The 22,834-nt window shown below is 46.5% G+C and overlaps 1 protein-coding gene across 1 annotated transcript in view; it reads right to left on the bottom strand.

Moving 5' to 3' along the window:
- AMN (amnion associated transmembrane protein) overlaps positions 1 to 22,834 on the bottom strand; it is a 92,345-nt gene that overhangs the window by 69,049 nt on the left and 462 nt on the right. The window contains exons 2-4 of the mRNA XM_063946601.1: positions 14,926 to 15,004; positions 3,076 to 3,197; positions 933 to 977 (exon numbers count right to left, since the gene is read on the bottom strand). Coding sequence (XP_063802671.1) covers positions 933 to 977; positions 3,076 to 3,197; positions 14,926 to 15,004 — 246 coding nt within the window. The remainder of the gene's footprint in view (positions 1 to 932; positions 978 to 3,075; positions 3,198 to 14,925; positions 15,005 to 22,834) is intronic.

The raw sequence follows: 22,834 nt of genomic DNA, 5'->3' as shown, positions 1-22,834 counted from the left end.
TCTGATATAGGTGAGCATAACCATAACAGGGCTCTTCCTCTCTCCGTTATCTGATATAGGTGAGCATAACCATAACAGGGCTCTTCCTCTCTCCTTTATCTGATATAGGTGAGCATAACCATAGCAGGGCTCTTCCTCTCTCCGTTATCTGATATAGGTGAGCATAGCCATAACAGGGATCTCATCTCTCCTTTATCCGATATAGGCGAGCATAACCATAGCAGTGCTCTTCCTCTCTCCTTTATCTGATATAGGTGAGCATAACCATAGCAGGGCTCTTCCTCTCTCCGTTATCTGATATAGGTGAGCATAACCATAGCAGGGCTCTTCCTCTCTCCGTTATCTGATATAGGTGAGCATAGCCATAACAGGGATCTCATCTCTCCTTTATCTGATATAGGTGAGCATAACCATAGCAGGGCTCTTCCTCTCTCCGTTATCTGATATAGGTGAGCATAGCCATAACAGGGATCTCATCTCTCCTTTATCCGATATAGGCGAGCATAACCATAGCAGTGCTCTTCCTCTCTCCTTTATCTGATATAGGTGAGCATAACCATAGCAGGGCTCTTCCTCTCTCCGTTATCTGATATAGGTGAGCATAACCATAGCAGGGCTCTTCCTCTCTCCGTTATCTGATATAGGTGAGCATAGCCATAACAGGGATCTCATCTCTCCTTTATCTGATATAGGTGAGCATAACCATAGCAGGGCTCTTCTTCTTATTATGTGGATGAGGACTTTCTAGATTACGGTTTTCCAGTTCTCAGGTCCATGAAAACACAATTTACCATGTCACCTGTACTTCAAACATAAGCAAGTATCACTGGTAGAATCACTGTAATGAGAACTTTTATTTCACCTAGTAATAACTGTTCTTTCTAACATTATACAACATCTGATAAATATGTTTAATGAAGTAAGACTCTTACCATAGCGGTCAAGGAGTGAGTCGACTGCACCAAGACGGAGACTTTCTGTAAAAGAAACAGATGACATTACATATCACGCTATTGTGTGCGAGTGAAAGGTTGGTCAGCGTATAAACAAAAACAAAAAAATCTAAATTGCAGTGTAAAAATAATGCAGTCAGTATTTACCCTGCACAGAAACAATATACCCACCCAAATCTTACTCTTTATGCAAATGTCGTTTATGTGTAGGGTAAATACTGGCTGCTTTATTTTTACACTGCAATTTAGATTGCAGATTGAACTCACCCCTCCCAAATCTAACTCTCTCTGCACATGTTACATCCGCCTCCCCTGCAGTGCACATGGTTTTGCCCAACTGATAACATAGTTCCTGCTGCGATCAACTCAGAATTACCCCCATTGTTTTGCCCATCTGCTAACAAATTTGCTGCTGCAATCAGGTCTGAAATAGGCCCACTGTCCCACATCGCAGACTGCTAAATAAACTTGAAAACATGTGATTGGATTATAAAACAGTTAAATGGATAAGAACCTGGTTGCAGGATAGGCAACAGACAGTTGTAGTAAATGGAGTGCATTCACAGGAGGGAAATGTTACCAGTGGAGTACCCCAGGGATCTGTACTTGGTCCAGTTCTCTTTAATATCTTTGTTGGTGACATTGCAAATGGATATGAAGAGAAGGTATGCCTTTGTGCAGACGATGCAAAGATATGCAACAGGGTAGACACACCGGGCGGAATAAAACAAATTATTGATGACCTAGGTAGACTTGAGAAATGGTCAAGAACGTGGCAACTACAGTTTAATGCAAAGAGAGAAGTGGTGGATGGAGATTATGGGGTCTATTTACTAAGCCTTGGATGGTGAAGTGGAGAGAGATAAAGTACCAACCAATCAGCTTCAAACTGCAATGTTACAAGCTGTGTTTTAAAAGTGACAGGAGCTGATTGGTTGGTAGTTTATCTCCGTGGACGTTATCTCTCAGGGGCATATGCATCAACGCTTAGGGCCAGATGTAATTAGTCTTAAAAAGTAAAACAGTAGAGAAAGAGAAAAAGGACCAGCCACTCAGCTCTTAAATGCTGTGTCGGGGAAAAAAAAATTACAGTTAAGAGCTGATTAGTTGGTACTTTATCTCAACATAGATATGTTCTATGTCATAGTACTAAGTCCCAGCTAGGTAGCACATCCCAAGTAGCAAGGTGTACATTCCAGGCTCCATCATCCCAATATATTTGGTACTTTATCTCTCTAAATTTTGATGCATATGCCCCCAAGTCTTAGTACATAGCCTAGTACACTCCTAACTGTTTATACATCAAATCTAAAGGGCCCCATACACTACAACGATAATGCCCGATTTCATCCGATTTCAACCTTTTGGGTCGATAAATCGTATGGAAAGTTGCAAATCGGACGCGTTTTACATCCGATCTGATGCACAGTCCCATGAGCATCGGATCGGAGCCCCTAGGTCGTTAGTGCTGCACTCGTGGTATGTCGCAGGCATGACTGGGACCGCATAAGATACATCATATGCAAAAGGACAGCATACAATGTATCCTATGCAATCCTGCCGCCCGGGAGTTCAAGGGAAATCTTATGTGACATGAGGGTCAGACATGTCGCTGTAGTGTATGGGGCCCTTAAGAAAACTCACCGGTTACTAGCGTGGAACATTACATTGCTGGGCTCATAGCATATGCCACACCTGCCACCACCTGTTGGACAGAGACACCCACTTATACCACCTGTTGCACGCACACACACACCCACCCCCAACTGCTGCCACCTATTGCACAGAGACACCCCCACAACTGCCGCCACCTGTTGCACAGAAACCCTCAGAACAGCGGACACTTGTTGCACAGAGACTGCTCACCATAACCAACAACTATCCAGGACTCTTCGGAGACTCCTGGTTCCTCACCTTGCTCTCTCAGGGGTCTTTTGAGACTGAGCAAGCACTCATTGATCCCAAATGACTCTGGGAGTGGCGTAATGGTGCTGGTCCATCTATTAGTGTTATGCAGGCCACAAGTGCTAGTCTTGCTTTTTAAGCATTCATATGTCAAGAATATTGCAAAATAAAATAATAATAATAATAATAATAATAATAATAATAATAATAAACAAACCTTCTCTTTTGCAAAAATCACATTATCCTGGGAACAGGGAACTCTCTGCTCATTCCAGTTTGAAGAATTCTCAAAATTTGTATTAGGAATCCAACGTTTCAAGACAGCCTCTGTTAACCCATCTGTAAAATAAAACAATGCTGTGACAGTTGTGAAAACTGCTGCAAATTATTATCTCCTTTTCAAAATATCTCTGGAGTGGCATATAATATGACTGCCCTTTACACACACACACACAAGCTCGCAGACATGTGATGAAGGAAGTGGGAAAAGGAGGAGAGAGAGGTCACAACTCAGGGAGGGATTCCCAGGCCTCTCTTCCCACAACCTCATGTGTCATGTGATTGTGGTTGCCGTGGTAGCACCATTACTACATGCAGAATCATTATTTGTAACAGCCTGAAGAAATAAACTAAAAAGGAAAGTTATAGCTACGAATATTGTTTTTATAGCCTGACACAAATTATCATTATTATTATTATTATTTTATTTTTTTTAAAGCCTTTTGTTCATGGGATTTTTTTATTAAAGTACAAGAAGACTTTAAAGTGCACTGGACCCTTACCAAATGAAGATAGTAATTTTGTTCTGGGCTGTACATACATTCAAGAAATACAGTCAATTAACTAATTTTGAATACGTGACCTCATTGGGGCAACCACAAATCACATACTACCCATACAGGCCTACCACAGTCATCGACTGGAGACGACACATTTTAGTTAAATGTCTCAGTGGGTAAGTGAATATTACCCATCCTGCCAAATGGATCTTGGTAAAACATAACGGGAAGTGAGAACTTCACTGCTACTCATATGGATTGTATATGAGGTCACGTGTGCTACTCAGCATACAGTATATGATAATATAGAAGTTACAATGTAATTTGTCTCATATAAAGGAGCTTCTAATGACATTCTAACATTGCATAACAATATATATATATATATATATATATATATATATATATATATATATATACATATACATATACACACACACACACACATATATATCAAATATATATACACATACAAAACACACACACAGAGGTTCCGGTATGAATGGTCAACCATGTTATGGTCGACAGTCATTAGGTCGGCCACTATTGGTCGACATTGGCATGGTCCACACATGAAAAGGTCGACATGAGTTTTTTTTTATATTTTGGGCTCGTTTTCTGCGTAAAGTGACAGGGAACCCCAATTAGTGCACCGCGTCCCCTCGCATGGTTCGCTTCGCTCGCCATGCTTCGGGCAAGGTGCCTCACTCCGCACAGATTACGATCCATATGGACTACGATTGGGAACCGTAAAGTATGGAAAAGTTCCACAAAATAAACATTTTTTGAAAAACTCATGTCAACCTTTTCATGTGTTGACCATGTGTCCATGTCGACCATGCCAATGTCGACCAATAGTGGTCGACCTAATGACTGGCGACCATAACATGGTCGACCAACCAAACGGATACCACATACATATACATTTGCTATTTATATATTTATTTAATGTATTCTATATGCTGAGATAATGACAAATATTATATATATATTATTTAATCCCTTTAAACTCTTGAATATTTGTTGCAATCGTTTGATTATCGAAATCATTTTTCTATAGCTTTATAGTCATCTCATTTGCCCACAATGTGTGCTGGATCCTGTACAGTCATTACACAACTCTGTGTATGAGACACAGGAGATAAAGATTCTTATAATTCCCCTTCTGCCATCGCTCATATATACAGTAGGTATCAGTGTCCCCCGGGGCCCCTGCTTTGTATTATATATAATTTAAATCCCCCTCTGAAATACTGCCAAAATATTTTAGAACCAATTTCATTTAATCTTCCTTCCGAGACCAAACCTGTGACCTGTGACCTGCAAACATCTTACATCCTCAGAGTGATCCCTGTATTTCTAGAAATATAATTTAATAAGCCAATAATGAATAAGAATCCCCCGACCTGCACCTTAAAGACAATGAAGTGGGAGATTATCTGCAAAGCAGAAGCGCAGAACTGGATTTTATTTGACCCCTGAATATTTGCTGTCGAAAGGGATAATTATCAAAAAAATTAAACAAGCACAAATACACCCCCTCCCCCTTATGCCCTTATTAAGAAGGCCTATAGGTGTCCCCAGGGTGTAATTGGACCACCATGATTCCAAAAGGTTACTCGATCTGGGTGACATCACAGTAAACTACCAAACCGGGTTAAATGTCCTCATTTCAAGGTTATTACACATTGTCTAATGCCGAGAATAGCAGACTTGGCTATGGGGGTAATTCAGACCTGATCACAGCAGCAAATTTGTTAGCAGTTGGGCAAAATCATGTGCACCGCCGGTGGGGCAGATGTAACATGTGCAGAGAGAGTTAGATTTGGGTGGGTTATTTTGTTTCTGTGCAGGGTAAATACTGGCTGCTTTATATTTACACTGCAATTTACAGTGCAGTTTGAACACAACACACCCAAATCTAACTCTCTCTGGACATGTTACATCTGCCCCACCTGCATTGCACATGGGGGGGGTCATTCAAACTCGATCGCTGCTGTGCGTTTTCGCAAAGCAGCGATCGGGTCTGAACGGCGCATGCCAGACAGCCGACGGCTGTGTTTAGCTAGCGATCACCTCTGCCTGATTGACAGGCAGAGGAGGTTGCTGGGCGGGAGTGGGTGAGCCAGCGGCGTTTAACCGCTGTTTAGTGGGCGTGGTCCGGGCAACGCAGGCGCGACCGGATCATTGAGGGGGGGGGGGGGGGGGGGGGGGAGAGCCGCGGCAGCTGCGTGACGTCACACGCGGCCACTGCGATGAGTAGCTCCCTGCCAGCGCGCAGTGCGATGCTTTTGTACTTCTGCGACGGGGTAGGGGCTGACATGCGGGCGGACTAGCCCTAAGCTAGGCGTCCCCCCGCATGTCAGTGTGCCTGATCGTAGATGTGCTGAATCACCCCCGTGGTTTTACCCAACTGCTAACAAATGTGCTGCTACCGTCAGGTCTGAATTACCCCCTATGTTCCCATTGCATGTCATTTTTTGTGTGTAGGGTTCCCTGATTCCCATGACATCTTCTGATTCCAAAAATGGTTTATTCAGAGTCACTTCCTCACACAGCCCTGTCCTGTACGTGTGTGAATCACACAGCGGCTGGAGGATACTCAGCTTCCTTTAATGAATGCGTTCTACTAGTAACTATGTATCAGATGGGGAAGTTCTGTGACACAGCACCGTCTCCAGCAGTCAGCCATCTATTGCACAAGCAGGAAGAACATACATGACGTGGTGGATTTATAAATGCTGCTCCAGGCTTTATGTATCTTTACATATGTAGATATTTCTCCTGACTAACAGAACTTTATGACTAGGTCAGACTGGACCACAGGGGCACAGGGGAAATTCATGGTGGGCCCCACTGTCTGAGGGTCCACCACCTCCTCTAGGGATTAGGTTCCAGACAGAGGACTGGAATTATACGTTGTTACTCTACTAGAGGGTCAGTTACCACTTGGAGCAGGACCACTGATGAAGATGGGTGCTTGGCTCTCTCATATAGAAACTACACCAAGATTTACCCTCCTGGCCGGTCACTACACACATAAATCAGTATTTACTATGGTGTAATGGTTAGCATTACTGCCTCACAACACTGAGGTCATGGGTTCGATTCCCATCATGGCCCTAACTGTGTGGAGTTTGCATGTTCTCCCAGTGCTTGCGTGGGTTTCCTCTGGGTACTCCAGTTTCCTCCCACAATCCAAACATATACTGGTAGGTTAATTGGCTTCCAACAAAATTAACGCTAGCATGAATGTGTGTACATGTGGTAGGGAATATAGATCGTAAACTCCACTGGGGTAGGAACTGATGAGAATGGGCAAATATTCTCTGTAGAGCGCTGCGGAATATGTGTGCGCTATATAAATAACTGGTAATAATAAATATATATATATTAAAGGGGTACACTCTCTTATGGGTAGCCAAGCCCCTCTTGTGGTTGGCCACACCTCCGAAGCATAGGCACTTACCACTGCATTCTCCCGATGAGCCCTTAACGTCCCTGTCCGACATGGTTATGACCGCTGTATCAAATTTGCCTACCCTCCCTGAATGGCCGAGAAGTTCCCAAAAATCGGGTGCCAATCCCCGCCTCCCGGAAAGGTGGGCAAGTCTCCCGCAGCGCTGCAGCACCCTCCCCAACCCCCCCACTCGGCAGACACTTACAGAGCACAAGTGGGTGGTCCTAGGGGGGGGGGGGGGGGGGGACTTCATGACACGATAAGCGGTGTATCGCGTCATTCTAGCCCCCCCCCCCCTCCCGATGTACAGTACAATGCCTTTAATATCGGCATTGTATAGCGGGGGCATGACCACGATTTCAATATGAAGCCACACTTCCCTATGTCGCGTCACTCCAACACCCCCCTACCATTTTGCCGAGCTGGCTGCCCTCTCCTGGAGGGGGCAGCCAGAAAGTCGGCAACCCTGCTCTGTATACAGTCTCTGGCAACTACAGTTTTTAATTCTACAGTTCTGGCTCTTGTCGCAGGTGGATCACCTGTCCCATCATGTGGGTCTATTACCAAGAAGTCCCCAAAAATAAAACACACGTTTGAGAGAACGCCAGCAAGCAATTGTAAAGCGCCACGGAAAATGCTGGAGCTACATAAGTAAATGTTCATAAACAAAATAAGCGTACGTTTTGTTCATGCATGTCCGGATGTGTATGTAGCGTGCTCGTGCCTTAGCGTGCTCTTGAATACCACAGAAGGGGATCACGATCACATGACTAGCGACCCAATGGTTTGTTTTTCTTCTATGATTAATAGTCATGAGATACAAATATTATGCCACCAATCTTATAATACCATGTAATATCAGACTTTGGGAGATTAATGGCAGTGGTATAAAGAGGGAATACTTTACTGTAGCATAAAAAAAAAAAAAGGAACAAATCCGCAATTAGCAGTCGCTTATAAAAAAAAAAGAAACAGATGGGACTGCAGCACAACTATTGGTTACTTCAGTTTTTAATTAATCATCACCTCTCACAACCAACCGCCTTATTTCCACCAGTGACCTCTATTAATATTAGATGTGATGTTACAAGTTTTGTAATAAATCTGTACTTACTGACGGCCAGAAGTAGCACCAAGACCTGTATTGTATTCATTTCTTCAGTGAGAACTTATAAGACAGGCTTTGTACTCTGACCTGTGGTCACGTGGGAAGGAGAATGAGTGAGCCAAGAATTCTGCATCCTCAGCACAATCTTCCCCACACATGCATGGCGTACAAAGATACAGGGCAAACCTCTTATTGGGCTATTATCCATTCTCTCCTGTCCTCCCTGGCTAGAAACCCCCTTTCCAGGCCCACGTCATTGTTTTCTTATTTTATAACCACTTTCAGGGGCAAACGCAGGATTTCTGGAGGGGGGTTTCCAAATGTTTGATTTTAGAGCGATTGTTGTCAGCACAGGAAGGATGTATAATTACTGCAGCAAGCTATAGCCTTCCCCAAACAAAGTGCCGTTTATATAATACAGTACTTCAGAGATACGCAGGCCCAACGATCACGGGAAACTGTACCAGATTCTCTCCCTGGGGCGATGACTGAGCATTTAGATCCACAGGCCCACACAGCAGACCCGGTAGGAAAATCTGCTGCCACTGGGCATGCGGGCCAGCGCAATTCTGCCCTTTATACTGGATGTAGTGGCCGCTGGCCAGACTGTGAGGAAGAGGGGTTTCCGGGCAACTTGAACCCCCCCCCCCCATCCCACTTCATTTGCCTATGACTTTTAAAGTCCCATCTTAAACCATGTTTTTAATAAACAAAGATAATTATTCACCAAATATTTCTCCAGTATAATGACACATGTGGATAGCCAAATAGAATATATTGGTTAGTTTTAGTCCCCTTGACCAATGGTCTCACCGTGAACACGCAGTTTAAGCAGAATGCCTTGCATACTTTAGCTGAAGGATGGCTTATGATAATGATGAAAGGTAATGGGCCTAATTCAGACCTGGTCGCACGCAGGCTATTTTTTGCACGCTGCGACTAGGTAATCGCCGCCAGCCCAGGACTTACTCAGATGCTGCGACGATCCGGGCCGGCTGTGACGTCAGGAACCCTCCACCAGAACGGCTGGGCATGCCTGCGTTTCTCCGGATACTCCCAGAAAACGGTGAGTTGCCGCCCTAGAACGCCTTCTGCCTGTCAATCTTCTTGCGATCGCCTTTTTCGTTAGCTTCGTCGCTGCCCGGCGCCTGCGCATTGCGACCCGTGCGCATGCGCAGTACAGACCCGATCGCACGGCTGGAAAAAAATGCGGCGTGCGATCGTGTCTGAATGACCCCCTTTGTCCTTAGAGTTTACAAGATGAAAATAATCTCTCTAAATTGGCTTTTTAAAATTAATTTGCATTTTAAAGATGTGTTCTACAGCTGTGCCCGCCAGACACTCCACAACCATTTCAGCAATGTAAGTAATTAATCACGTTCTAAATTGGTCTCCTGATTTTACTCGAGGAAAAAGACAAGAGTATATATCTCTGCGAGGACTCACGGCGGAGAGAAAGACTCATCGCACTACACACGTACAGCTCGCAGTGCGTGCTCTGTTTGTAGGGTCCCCCATAGAGAAGTAATTTGTACGTGAAGTTCTGTTTCCAGTGTGAATTACACTATGTAGTTCATGTAGACTTGGACATTTCATTTGTGCAGAATATACAATTCCGCAGGGGCGTAGTAAACCAGAGAGTCGGAGGCTGTGCTGCACGCGCCCTTCCCGGCTATCTGTGGGACCAGCCCACCTGCCCATTGGCCCTTCTAGTATGTGCCAGATGGCCAGTCCGTCCCTGTCGGGAAGTGTTAAATGGTACTCACGGCATTTTGCTCCCACGGCAGTGCAATAGTAAACACAGTGGGGTCAATCCAATTTGCAGTGATGACCTCGCCAGTTTGAGTCATAGCGACAGCACTTTATGGCGGCCTGAATTTGTACAAGAGTGCTCGCCATCCCTAAGGGATCATCTCTGCATTTACCAACTGTGAGCTGCCTAATGATTTACCAGCGCCATGTGGACATATACATTACATTACAGCCCCAATGTCAGCAGCAGATCATAGTGGGGGAGAGGGGCAATAAGGGCGACTACCCCCACCCTCCTCCGTAACATTTCTTTCCTCCACACTTCCTCTGGCCACTATATAGCAGCACAGGGGCTGTTTGGGATGGAAAATCAGCCTGGGAAATTTATGGAAGCATCCCTAGTGAGGGTGGCATCTATGGTGGTGGTGGTGGGGGGGGGGGGGGGGGGTAGTCTGTTGAGGGGGGCGGGATTCCTCCTCATAGGGTCCGATTCTGAATTGGCAGCAGTTGCGGCCTTCCTTGCATCTTTTGCTGCAGTAGCATTTGTGACATTATGCTGCAATGTCCTACCCTGGTGTACATCTAAACATGCAAGGACAGAGATGCCACTCTCAGTGTCTACAGATGCTGCAATCATGCTTGTAACTTTCACCAGCACTATGCCAGGTGCAGATCATTCATCTGAATATGGCCTCCAATGTGAGCAATTCACTGTCTCTATATGCATACCTCCCAACTATTTCCCGCAATTCATTCTTCTGGGACTGTTGCGCTGTCCCACCCGTGGGGGTGAAGTTGAGGGGAGCACACACATCACTATGCAGAGCAGCAGCAGATGAGGAGAATAGATGCTGTGTGTGAAACTCCGCCCAGTTCCATTGAGGCTCCTCCCCTTCGGAAGCGCAGGCGCCTTTGGTAACCAAAGGGTTCTGCTTTGGACATCTACAAAGTTGGGAGGTATGTTACATGTAACCACTTTTAGCATTACGCCCACACTACGTTACATCGGCGGGTGATTAGCCAACCCGCTGTACTCACACAGGAATGCCCAACACATTTCTAATACACTTCTTGGTGTATGTGTCGGACTCTATACTGCAACTCTGTATGAACACATCACGGTGTATGCATGTGCGGTGCAACTCAGACTCAAGCACACAAAAATAAAACACATTGGCCCCCACAGGAAAAGTCACCCACATTGGCCCCCACAGGGAAAACAATAAATAACTAAATGCATAATATAGCTTTTGGTATTACAATTTGTTTCAAATGTTCACTGCTGTTTGAAAAGCCCAGTGACACCAACAGATTTTTATCATTCTTGTCTGTAACGGCTATATATTCACTTCATTTACATACTGTATGTAGCTCTAGCATATTCCATTGCACTTTCTTTCAAAGTCAGCCTGACACATCTGGCAGGAAAAGAGCAGAGACTGCTGCTGCTCAGTAGCTACCCTCCCCAGCCCAGCTGGGGAGGGTTTGGGGAGGCCGACGACCAGCAGTCTCTGCTCTCTCCCTACCTGGTGTGCAGTTGTGATGCTATATAGCGACTAGGGTTAATGGAGAGGAGAGAAGTGTTACGAGAGGGTGATCCGTCACTGCCAAATGTCTCCATAAATACATAACAGTAGACAAATTGCTGAATTTTGTGAGTAAAACAGAAATATTAATTTCATATTTAATGTCCTGCCATGTGGACAGCTTAGCGGCCGGTGACCACGCCGACATATTTTTATGTGGAGTCCTGGTCCTGAAGTCTATCCCACTGCTAATTTGGCCCAGAGTTTATATACTCCGGTTACTCAGCGATACAAGGCGATACTGTTTTTTCTTTATTAAAAAAACAAAACCATGCTGTGGTGACACTTTAGCGATGTAAGGCGACACAGACAGTACTGCCCACTTTATAATATATTACATTTCTTGGGGGTAGGTAGAGGGTAAAGTTCTTATTTTTGCAATATCTAAGCTAGGTTCCTGCACGCAGAGAACTGTGCAATGGCCTCTAACAGAAATGAAACTTCACAAACTGGATTTCACCACAATAGTTCTGCAGGTGTAAATACTGAGAAAGTTTCTAACATAACCACCAGGAAATTCTGAGACTGTGCAGGCTTCAAAAAAAAAAAAGTTTCCAAGAAATAAAAAAAAGAACTGTGTTTCCCCCTCAGACAGATCCCAGACTTGGCAGAATTATGATAAATGATTTTCATATTCTATCAGTGATATTCATCCTGGTCTGCCAGCTGCACACGTCTAGCGTTAGCTGTGTGGTGTATGTACAGCGCGTCACTGACCACATGCCTCGGCTAGAAGTGTAATCCCTGGTGAGAACCAGCCCCAGGCTCAGTACTCCTCATTATCTGCCACTTCCTCTCCCTCAGTCACAACAGGTCTAACCTGCACCTGAGCACAGCTACAGATACCACCGAGCCCTCTGCAAGATACCAAATTGGGGCCATCCCCTCTGATAATTGCTGACTCTTCAATGCTTTTCAGTAGGAGATTTATGGCATTGTGCAGTGGATAACAGGGAGCAGTGATGATGGGTCATCAAGCCCCCGGATTTTCCACTCCACTAGGGAAATGGACGGGATCTGGGAGGCTACTCCACTCTCCCAGGAGTGGAGGAGAGCTCCCCAAAATTCTAGTAACCAATCATCTTCTAGCTAGCATTTATTAAGTGCATTATATACAGATGAAGCCACCTTTATCTTGGCCTTTAATAGGATTGAGCCAGGGCAGTCAGACTTAATCCCCTGCTGTATTGTTCTCTCTGTATTGTATTGCAGCTGAGAACAATAGATGAAAGGCTTATGCTAATAAACCATGGTGCGCCTAGGTGCAGCAGAGAAGTCAAGATGAATGTGGCTCCATGTGTAGCAAGGGCATGCAACCTGTGGCACTCCAACTGCTGTAGAACTATACATCCCAGCATGTTGGCATAACAGCAGAATTGACATGCTGAGAGGTGTATTTTTTTAATCATCTGGAGAGCCACAGGTTGCCTACCCGTTCTATAAAATGATAGGTAGAAGCTTGGTTGCTATGGACAACTTCTTCACTCATTAGAAGGGTTAATGTATTTCCTCCTAGCATGCTGGGGCTTGTAGTACCACAAGTGCAGAACAACAGGCTGCATAATACTGACCTGCCTATTCATTATCACTAATGGGCCCCGGGGCCCCCCCACGCAGGGTCGGTCTGCCAAGTGCTGCTTCTGAATGCAGTACAGTATGTATTTAGAAGCAGAGCCTGGGAGCGCCACGCAGGCAGAGAGAGAGGAGCCCTAGCGGAAGGACCCCTGCAGTGAGAATCCTACCTGGAGGGCTTCATACCGAGGAGGCAGCGGCTAGATCCCCTTTAGTTAATGTACCCCCTGATGTCATCATCCATTGGGATTAGTAACCTGTGGCGAGCAAAGCGTACCGAGCCACCATCCCCGTAACATGGCGAGGGAACAATTTTCTACTGTTGGTGGCCAGGTAACAGGGAGAAAAAAAAGCTAGATTTAGGACAAAATAACATTTTGTCCTAAATCTAGCCGCACTTCCACCCTCACTCAACGTCACGTCCAGGCACATTAACTCAACCCTTAATCCATCGCTGTCCAACACCCACACTTGTCTGGCCCCCAGTGGTTCATTGGCCCCTAAAACACAAAAGCTGTACTCGCAGGTAACTCTCTTGTGAACCTGCAGTGCTGAGGGCCGAGAGCCTGGTTCCACAGGTCTGATGTCCTTCTAATGCCCACAAGATGCCGATGCCACCACTCCCTAAGAGTCAGGGGGGCTTAGCACCAGAAATCAGAAGAGAATGGAAGAGAGGTACACACAGACTTAGCTCCCGGCTATATACTCTGGCTAAGACCTCCGTTAAAAATAAATGAGGGGTTAATCCAACAGCCCCTAGGCAAAGTCTGCGCTGTGCAGTACCCATCTGCACCCATCCTTAAAGAACTACAACCACTTCTGGACATTAAGGTTGGTTACACACTATTGTGATTGCATCCGTGATGTGCTTTTTGTACACGCTCTGCTGTAATTATTTGACCCTCCTCTGCTCATGTAAAGGGTTCATTAGTCTATAAAGATCACAGCACATGGTTAATATTTTTTTAAATAATGCCCTTGTTTATCAATGAGTGATAAATTTCACTGTGAGTGATAAATTGCACCAGCCAATCAGCTCCTAACTTCCATGTCACAGGCTGTGTTTGAAAAATGACAGTTAGGAGCTGATTAGTTGGTACTTTATCACCATGTCATCAGCTCCCAACTGTAATTTTTCAAACCCAGCCTGTAACATGACAGTTGGGAGCTGATTGGTTGGTATTTTATCACCGTTCAATTTATCACTCTCCAAGGCTTGATAAATCTGGGCCTAGGCACAGGAATTACCAGGGCATGGATTTACCATACCTACCAACTTTGGTCCGGGCCAGGGAGGGACATTACCACGCACGCCTGAAATTAGGGGGTGTGGCCTAACTGAAAGGGGATGTGGCCTCTCGGCAAGTGCAGCGATTGCAAGCCACGCCTCCATTTTCATCATTATGGGGGCATGAACAGCGTCATGCCCCCTGTCCCTTCCTGCATGCGCACAGCATCTATTCACTGCTGCTCTGCACGAGTGACGGGGGGGGGGGGGGAAATCTCTCAACTGCCCCCACCCCCACCCCCGGATACTAGGACCCACGGGTGGCACAGCGGGTCAGAATTTAAAAAAACGGGACTGTCCCACAAAAATCAGGACAGTTGGGAGGTACGACTTACATTGGGGTAAAACGCAGCTTACCTGGGTACAGAAGTTATAGGTTCTCTAGATAACATGAATGTGAGGTGATCTTGCCTGATGTAGTTTCATTGTTCATGTATGATACTGTACTGGTGATAGAGTCCCTCCTCCTCGCCTGTCACATGACCCTGGCCTTAGTGGTAAGAAGCACACCTGTCTGCTCACCTGTCTCTGGATTACAGGCAGATTTATTGGCAGCCTGAGCTCGGGCTTTCACTGATTCACATGGAAAGAAGTGACCATACTATCCCATTACACAGGTTCTGTGGCTGATTACAACCAGGTGACGTGCAACTTGAAGTCAGCCACCCACAGAACCGGTGTCACTCATGAGTGTCCCAAGTTAAAGGGTATAGTACACACTTGCCTACCTGACCCTCTCCATTGAGGGAGAAAATGCTCTGTTCTTGGACTTTCCTGGTAATGTATGATTGCTGGCACCTGTGGTGAGCTATTTAATTGATAAGAAAGGAGTTTCACCACAGGTGATGGCAATCATTCATTACCAGGAAAGTCCAAGAACAGAGCATTTTCTCCCTCATGGGGGTAAATTTACTAAGATGGGATGTTGCCCGTAGCAACCAATCAAATTCCAGGTAATATCTTCTAGAAGGTGCTAGATAAATGAGAAGTCGAATCTGATTGGTTGCTATAGGCAACACCCCATCTTAAATAGAACTCCCATCTCAGTAAATTTACCCCATGGAGAGGGTCAGGTAGGCAAGTATGGTCTGCTATAAGAAGCAGAATCTGAGAAAGTGACGTGCAAGGAAACTGTCATCTGCTATATTTTGTAATTGTCCACAAACATGTTAATGATGCTTCTGCTACACATATACAGTAAGTGGGGCTTCTCCCCTACAGATGTCAGCAGACTATTATACTGGCCATTTGTAAACAGGTGAGTAAGGATACAAGTAGTGGCGCATGCAGGGGGGGGTTCTGAGTACCTTGAAACCTCCCCTGATGATCTGAATTTTCTATTTTAGAGACATCTGTGTCTCCCTCCCAGCAAAATCCACAACCGCAGAACTGCTGCAACACCAGAGAGCTACAGTACCAGTGGCAAACGCAGGATTTGCATGGGGGGGGTTTCCAGAACTGGGCGGAGCCAATCACGGGGGTGGGGACTGAGGTGACCCAGTATATGCTGGGTCCGTAAAACTAGTGTGTCTGTGTGTGTGTATGTATGTATATATATATATATATATATATATATATATACACACACATACATATACACACACATACATATACACATATACATAGCATATTAATAATAATAATAATAATAATAATAATAATTTTATTTATATAGCGCTCTTTCTCCAACAGGACTCAAGGCGCTTTACAGACATCAAAAACAATACACATGATACAGAGGATTTAAGTAATACAGCAATAGATAAGCCACACAGACATAAAAGAAAACCTTAAGCACACAGAAAGCATAATACAGGATTGGTGTAGGCATTTTGGGTAATCAAACATATATATATATATATATATATATATATATATGTGTACACACACATACAGTACACATATATATACACATGTATATGTATGTATATACATGTGTATATATGTATGCTCATGGATATATATGTACTATAATTAAAATAAAGTAAACTTTTATTGCACTTGCAAGTGCCACCAGGAAGACAGCGGGCTGCAGAGGACGCTAGACAGTCATTAATAATACTCATGCAGCTAAAAAAAAAATGTATTTTTTTTTTTTAAGTGGAGGGGGGTTTCTGGGTACTCGGAAACCCCCCCCTGGGTGCGCCACTGAGTACACACACACCCACGGAAACCCCCCTGACTAAACCCTGCAGTTGCCCCTGATACAAGGATTTAGGGGAGTGGTGGGAGAAGGGTGTAGTATGTGTTGCCGGCGGTCGGGCTCCACGCGACCAGCATACCGGCGCCGGGAGCCCGACCGCCGGCTTACCGACAGTGTGGTGAGCGCAAATGAGCCCCTTGCGGGCTCACTGTGCTCGCCACACTGCGGGCACGGTGGCGCGCTACGCGCACCACGCTATTTTATTCTCCCTCCAGGGGGGTCGTGGACCCCCACGAGGGAGAATAAGTGTCGGTATGCCGGCTGTCGGGATTCCGGCACCGGTATACTGTGCGCCGGGATCCCGACAGCCGGCATACTGAAGACCACCCGTGGGAGAAATATGTGTTTTTTTTTAAATAATGCTGACTAACGCACTGATGAGGTGAGCTCCGGAGATACTTTTAGTGAACCGAGAGGTGGTGACAAAGGGGTTCATGAAGCAGTGAAAAGAGTGGAGAAGTGAAGCTGGTGAGAAGTTGCCCATGGTAACCAATCAACTGCTCTGTACAATTGTATAGCATGCAAATTATAAATGTTACTTCAATGCTGATTGGTTACCATGGGCAACTTCTTCACTGGCTCACTTCTCCACTCTTCTCACTGCTTCATGCATAGACCCCAAAAGCTCTTTCTTGGGCTTTTCTCAGCTTAATAAACAGACCTCGTAGACACAGACATTTCTTTTATCATAAGCTTCCAGCTAGGTCTGAATCAGCAGGTGTGGAGGACAATGTGATAGGGCTGTTTCATATGTGGGAATGTCCCTCAGACTGCCTGCTACAGTCATAGCGTCACCTTATTCATTGCTGCTAATTACAGGACTTCCTCCCGACTCCACACAAAGGGCTTGCTCATGTGAGCCACAGCTTCAGGGACATGTAGATATAGGGGGTCATTCCGAGATGATCGTAGCTGTGCTAAATTTAGCACAGCTACAATCATTCACACTGACATGCGGGGGGAGGACGCCCAGCACAGAGCTATCCCACCCCACACGTCAGTGCCGGCCCCCCCGCAGAAGTGCAAAGGCATCGCACAGCGGCGATGCCTTTGCACTTCAAGAGTTGCTCCCAACCAGCGCAGCTTTAGCGTGCTGGCCGGGAGCTACTCATCGCTCCCCGACCTGCAGCGGCTGCGTGTGGTATCGCACAGCAGCCCGCCCACAGTTCGGTCCGGTCACGCAGCCCGCCCACAGTTCGGTCCGGTCACGCCTATGTTGGCCGGACCACGCCCACGAAACGGCAGCCAAACGCTGCCGTTCCGCCCCCCCCTCACCCAACGACCACCTCTGCCTATCAATCAGGCAGAGGCGATCGTAGCGGCCCGACGGCCCTAGGCCGTCTGGCATGCGCCTGCGTACTGCAGCGCATGAGCAGTTCGGACCCAATCGCAGCGCTGCGGATAAACTGCAGCGTGTGATCGGGTCAGAATGACCCCCATAGTTGGGTGGGTCATTCTTATTTTACTTCTAATATATTGGCCAGTAATCTCTCACTCACTCACTCTTATTTTTATATACATTTTATATATATATATATATATATATATATATATATATAGAGAGAGAGAGAGAGAGAGAGAGAGAGAGAGAGAGGGAGAGAGACGTGCGTACCCTCCACAGTTGCTCCTTCCACCTGAGACAAAGGGCCTGATCTGAAGTCAGACGTGTCTGTATCTTTTGAGTGTGGCATATCTGTGCAAATTAAGTTACAAAGCCCATCGCTGGTTTACAGACGTGCGTCCGGTTGTGCAAGGACTGAATTGCCCACTGTCAGCATCTGTACACACCGCAATAGCGCCTGCTGCGCCTCTAGATGCACCTTGGAAACGGGAATCAGCCGTCTGGCAATTGCAGATTCTCCCCCCGAGTATGGGCTTCTATGTGAATGACTGTGCGTCTCTTATGCAAACACTATACGTGACATGCACGCAACACTCACATCATAAACTCATAAGACAGATCATCTCCTCTGCCACCTCCCAGTCACTGCCCAGGATCTTTGTAAGGCAATAATTATCAGGTCCTGCGTGACGGTCTTTGTGGCTGTGAAGTTGGTGCTCCTGGTTCTGTGGTTCTATTTCAGTCTTTATAATGGCTTCCTCTTCAGAGACGTGGAGTGTGTTGGCAGAGTGTTGCGGAGTTTGATAGTGATGTTAATCCACACAATTGACAGGTAACCAGAACGCTGGTTTATTAATATACAAATACAGCACTTGTTAATGCGGAAGATGTTCTGCAGCAGCAGTAACTCACTCATATATATGACAGGCTGGCACAGTGAAAGCACGGTACTTATCGCTATACGTCATGCGGCTGTGGTAAGGTAGTGACTCTGACATTATGGGATGGAAGGCTGCACGTCCGTGCAGACTGACTCCCGTTGGAAGGAACACGCACTGCCCACTGCTCTCCGTCCCGCTCAGGCAGCGCGACACACGCTACAGGAGGAACCGTCTCTTTCTCCACTGCAGGAGGAACTGTGTCATCAGTCACCGCCTCCCTGATGCTCCAGCACTAGAGGGTAAACATTAGAGGATGCGCACACAGTGTAATGTATACGCAGGAGACAAGGTACTGAGGGGCAGATGTATTAACCTGGAGAAGGCATAAGGAAGTGATAAACCAGTGATATGTGTAAGGTGATAAAGGCACCAGCCAATCAGATCCTAACTGTTAATTTACATATTGGAGCCGATTGGCTGGTGCCTTTATCACCTTGCACATATCACTGGTTTATCCCTTCCTTATGCCTTCTCCAGGTTAGTACATCTGCCCCTGAGTGCACTATACTCCGAGAGTATGTACAGTATACCAAGCGGTGGATATCTGGCCTGGGATTTAAAAGTGCAATAATACTAAATACAAAACCAAGTGTAATATTATTGCCCTTTTAATTCCAGCAGCCCCAACGGTAGTAAATATACCTCGTGGACTATATTTACAGAAGGAGTCTCTGTGCTCCCTGCACTAATCTGCCTACAAATAATCCAAGAACAGGAGCCTACATGACTGCATGTTTGCCTTCAAGACGGCCCTTGAGCTTTGGAGTGTTTTCCACACGTTCTTGTTTTCCACGGTATCTGCAACGGACTACTTTGTGCAAGGCTACATTTCTAGCGAAATATTTCCATATATTGTTTTGGTGGCACTGTTTTACCACAGTTGTGCAAATATCACACAAAAAAAATAGGAATTTAATACCTACTAGTAATTCCTTTTCTCCTAGTCCGTAGTGGATACTGGGGTCTTGTACTATAGATCAGGTCCACTGGAGCCTGGCACTTTAAAACTTTTAGTATGTGTGTGCTGGCTCCTCCCCTCTATGCCCCTCCTACCAGACTCAGTCTAGGAAAACTGTGCCCAAGGCGACGGACATAATATGAGAGAAGAACAATACAACAGCAGTGAGGCAACAAGCCAAACACACAACCATGAACGAAAGGAGGGCGCTAACCAGAACAGAGGATAGCAACACCAACCAAACCCGGATAGCACAGCTATCCCCAAAACAGAACGGGACCGCAACGTTGGTCCAACTAAATACTTACATAGGTAAGAAGCAATGAGGCGGGCGCCCAGTATTCAGTACGAACTAGGAGAAAAGGAATAACCGGTAGGTATTAAATTCCTAGTGGATACTTGGGTCTTGTACTTTAGTACCATGGGGAAGTCCCAAAGCTCCCAAACGGGCGGGAGAGTGCTGAGACCCCTGTAGAACCTCCTGACCAAACTGAAGGTCATCCTTGGCCAAGGTATCGAACCTATAGAATTTAACAGACGTGTTCAAACCAGACCAGGTTGCATCTCGTACAATTGTAGGGCCGATACACCCCGGGCAGCCACCTAGGAAGACCCCACCGACCTCATCGAGTGGGCCTGAATAGACGATGGCAAAGGCAGAGCCGCCGAAGTATGGGCCTATTGAATGGTCAACCAGAGCCAACGAGCATTAGATTGCTTAGAAGCTGGCCCACCAATCATGGAGGCATCATAAAGGACAAACAGCGAGTCAGATTTCCGATGACGGGCCATCCTTTTGACATAAATCTTCTGAGCCCTGACCACATCCAAGGACTCAGTACCCACGGAAGCGCCAGATAACACCGAAACCACAATAGGCAGATTCTCATGAAAAGCTGACACCACTTTAGGCTAAAACTGAGGACGAGTCCTAAGTTCTGCCCTGTCTTCATGAAAAATCAAATAAGGGCTCTCACAGGATAAGGCCCCTAATTCAGAGACACGCCTGGCAGACGCCAATGCCAATAACATTGCCGCCTTCCAGATGAGAAATTTCAACTCCACCCTATGTAAGGGTTCAAACTAATCCAATTGGAGAAAGGACAGAACCACATTGAGGTGCCATGGAGCCGTGGGAGGTACAAAGGGCGGTTGCATATGAAGAACACCCTTCAGGAAAGCCTGTACTTCTGGTAACATGGCAAGTTGTTTCTGGAAGAAAATAGAGAGCGACGAAATCTGAACTTTGATGGAGCCTAAACGTAGGCCCATATCCACTCCTGCTTGCAGGAAAAGTAGAAAACAACCAATTCTAAATTCCACGGGAGAAACCCTTCTACTTTCACACCAGGAAACATACTTCTTCCAGATACGATGATCATGTTTCGACGTAACCATCTTCCTGGCCTGGACCATGGTGGAAATAACCCGGGAGAGAAGACCCTTTCTTGCTAGAATCTCCCTCTCAACTTCCAAGCCGTCAAACATAGCCGCTGTAAGTCTGGATAGACTAACGGACCTTGCTGAAGAAGATAGTCTTGGAGTGGCAAAGGCCAGGGATCCTTCAGAGACATTGTTATGATCCTGATACTCAGGTCAGGGGAGATCTTATACGGTGGGACCTGAGTACCAGGACGTAATGCTGGGAAAGGGAAATGGAATGGGAATAGCCACTGGCACCCTATCTCCGTTGTCTCACCCGTGCTGTCAGTACACTCTTGCGAGACTATGGTTTCTTGGGCCCATGGCAGCCGCGTTTGAAGGGCGGATTACATCTGCCCAACTCCGATGCCCCCTCAGGTCTTAATGAGAAACACAGAGTGAACTGAGACAGGGTGATAACAAGGGGCCCTCTAACTAAACAACAAGGCCAGGGGCTACTAGCAAACCTGAAACTAAAAGTATGCGCGGATTACCGCCAGGGAAAAGAACAACCAAAATATTCCACTTGTCCACTCTCCTACACGGCACCGCCGAGTACCGGAGAGGACTATGGAAGCGGAAACCTCCGCAAATGCACCAGTACAATGAAACAATACTAAATTGGCCTAGGCCGCAACATGCGGCAGGCTGCCACTCACGAAACCAAGAGAGAACCTCAATCGACTGCCACAGGTAACTTTGGACCAGAAGAACTCCTTGGGACCAGGTGACTAACTCCAAGATTCAGGAACTCAGAGAACTGGAGGGACCGGACACAGCTAACCAGGAACAGACGTTCACCAAACATGAGCAGCATGCAGGAAGCTATCACCGGCGTCTGTATGAGGCACTGAGGAGGCATTTAACAGGGAACCCTCCAATCAGAGTACAGAGCCTAATTACCACAAATGTCGTGCAGCTGCCTTGCTGCACGACCAGAGAAACATGTGTGAACACTTCAATAATCAACCCTGCAACGGGGAACGCGGTCCGCCTGTGGCGTCCCCGTTGCTAAGGTCCTGGCGGCTCGGCGCGCCCGGCGTCCTAGCGTTGCTAGGGACCCGGCGGCTCAGCGCGCACGGCGTCCTAGCGTTGCTAGGGACCCGGCGGCTCAGCGCGCACGGCGTCCTAGCGTTGCTAGGGACCCGGCGGCTCAGCGCGTACGGCGTCCCTAGTTGCTAGGCGCCGGGCAAGGAGGAAGCCCCGGACCGCAGCGCCTAACAGACATGGCCAGGAGGTCCGAGTACTATGCCCGTTGAGGCCAATCTGGGGCAATTAGAATTGCCTGAATGCTTTTCCTTCTTAGCCTTTTTAGTACCCTTGGGATCAGCGGTAGAGGAGGGAACAGGTACACAAACTGGTACGTCCACGGTGTCGTCAGCGCGTCCACTGCTACAGCCTGTGGGTCCCTCGTTCTGGAACAGAAATGGCATAGTTTCTTGTTGACACGAGAAGCCATCAGATCTATCTGCGGACAGGCCCACCGGTGAATCAACTGTTAAAACACCTGGGGATGTAGGCCCCATTCCCCCGGATAGAGGTCGTGCCTGCTGAGGAAGTATGCT

Source organism: Pseudophryne corroboree, chromosome 12, assembly GCF_028390025.1.
Source record: "Pseudophryne corroboree isolate aPseCor3 chromosome 12, aPseCor3.hap2, whole genome shotgun sequence".
In the NCBI taxonomy this organism is placed as follows: Eukaryota; Metazoa; Chordata; class Amphibia; order Anura; family Myobatrachidae; genus Pseudophryne; species Pseudophryne corroboree.
Note: the sequence above shows the minus strand (reverse complement) of the source record. Positions and strands in the feature narration are given on the sequence as shown.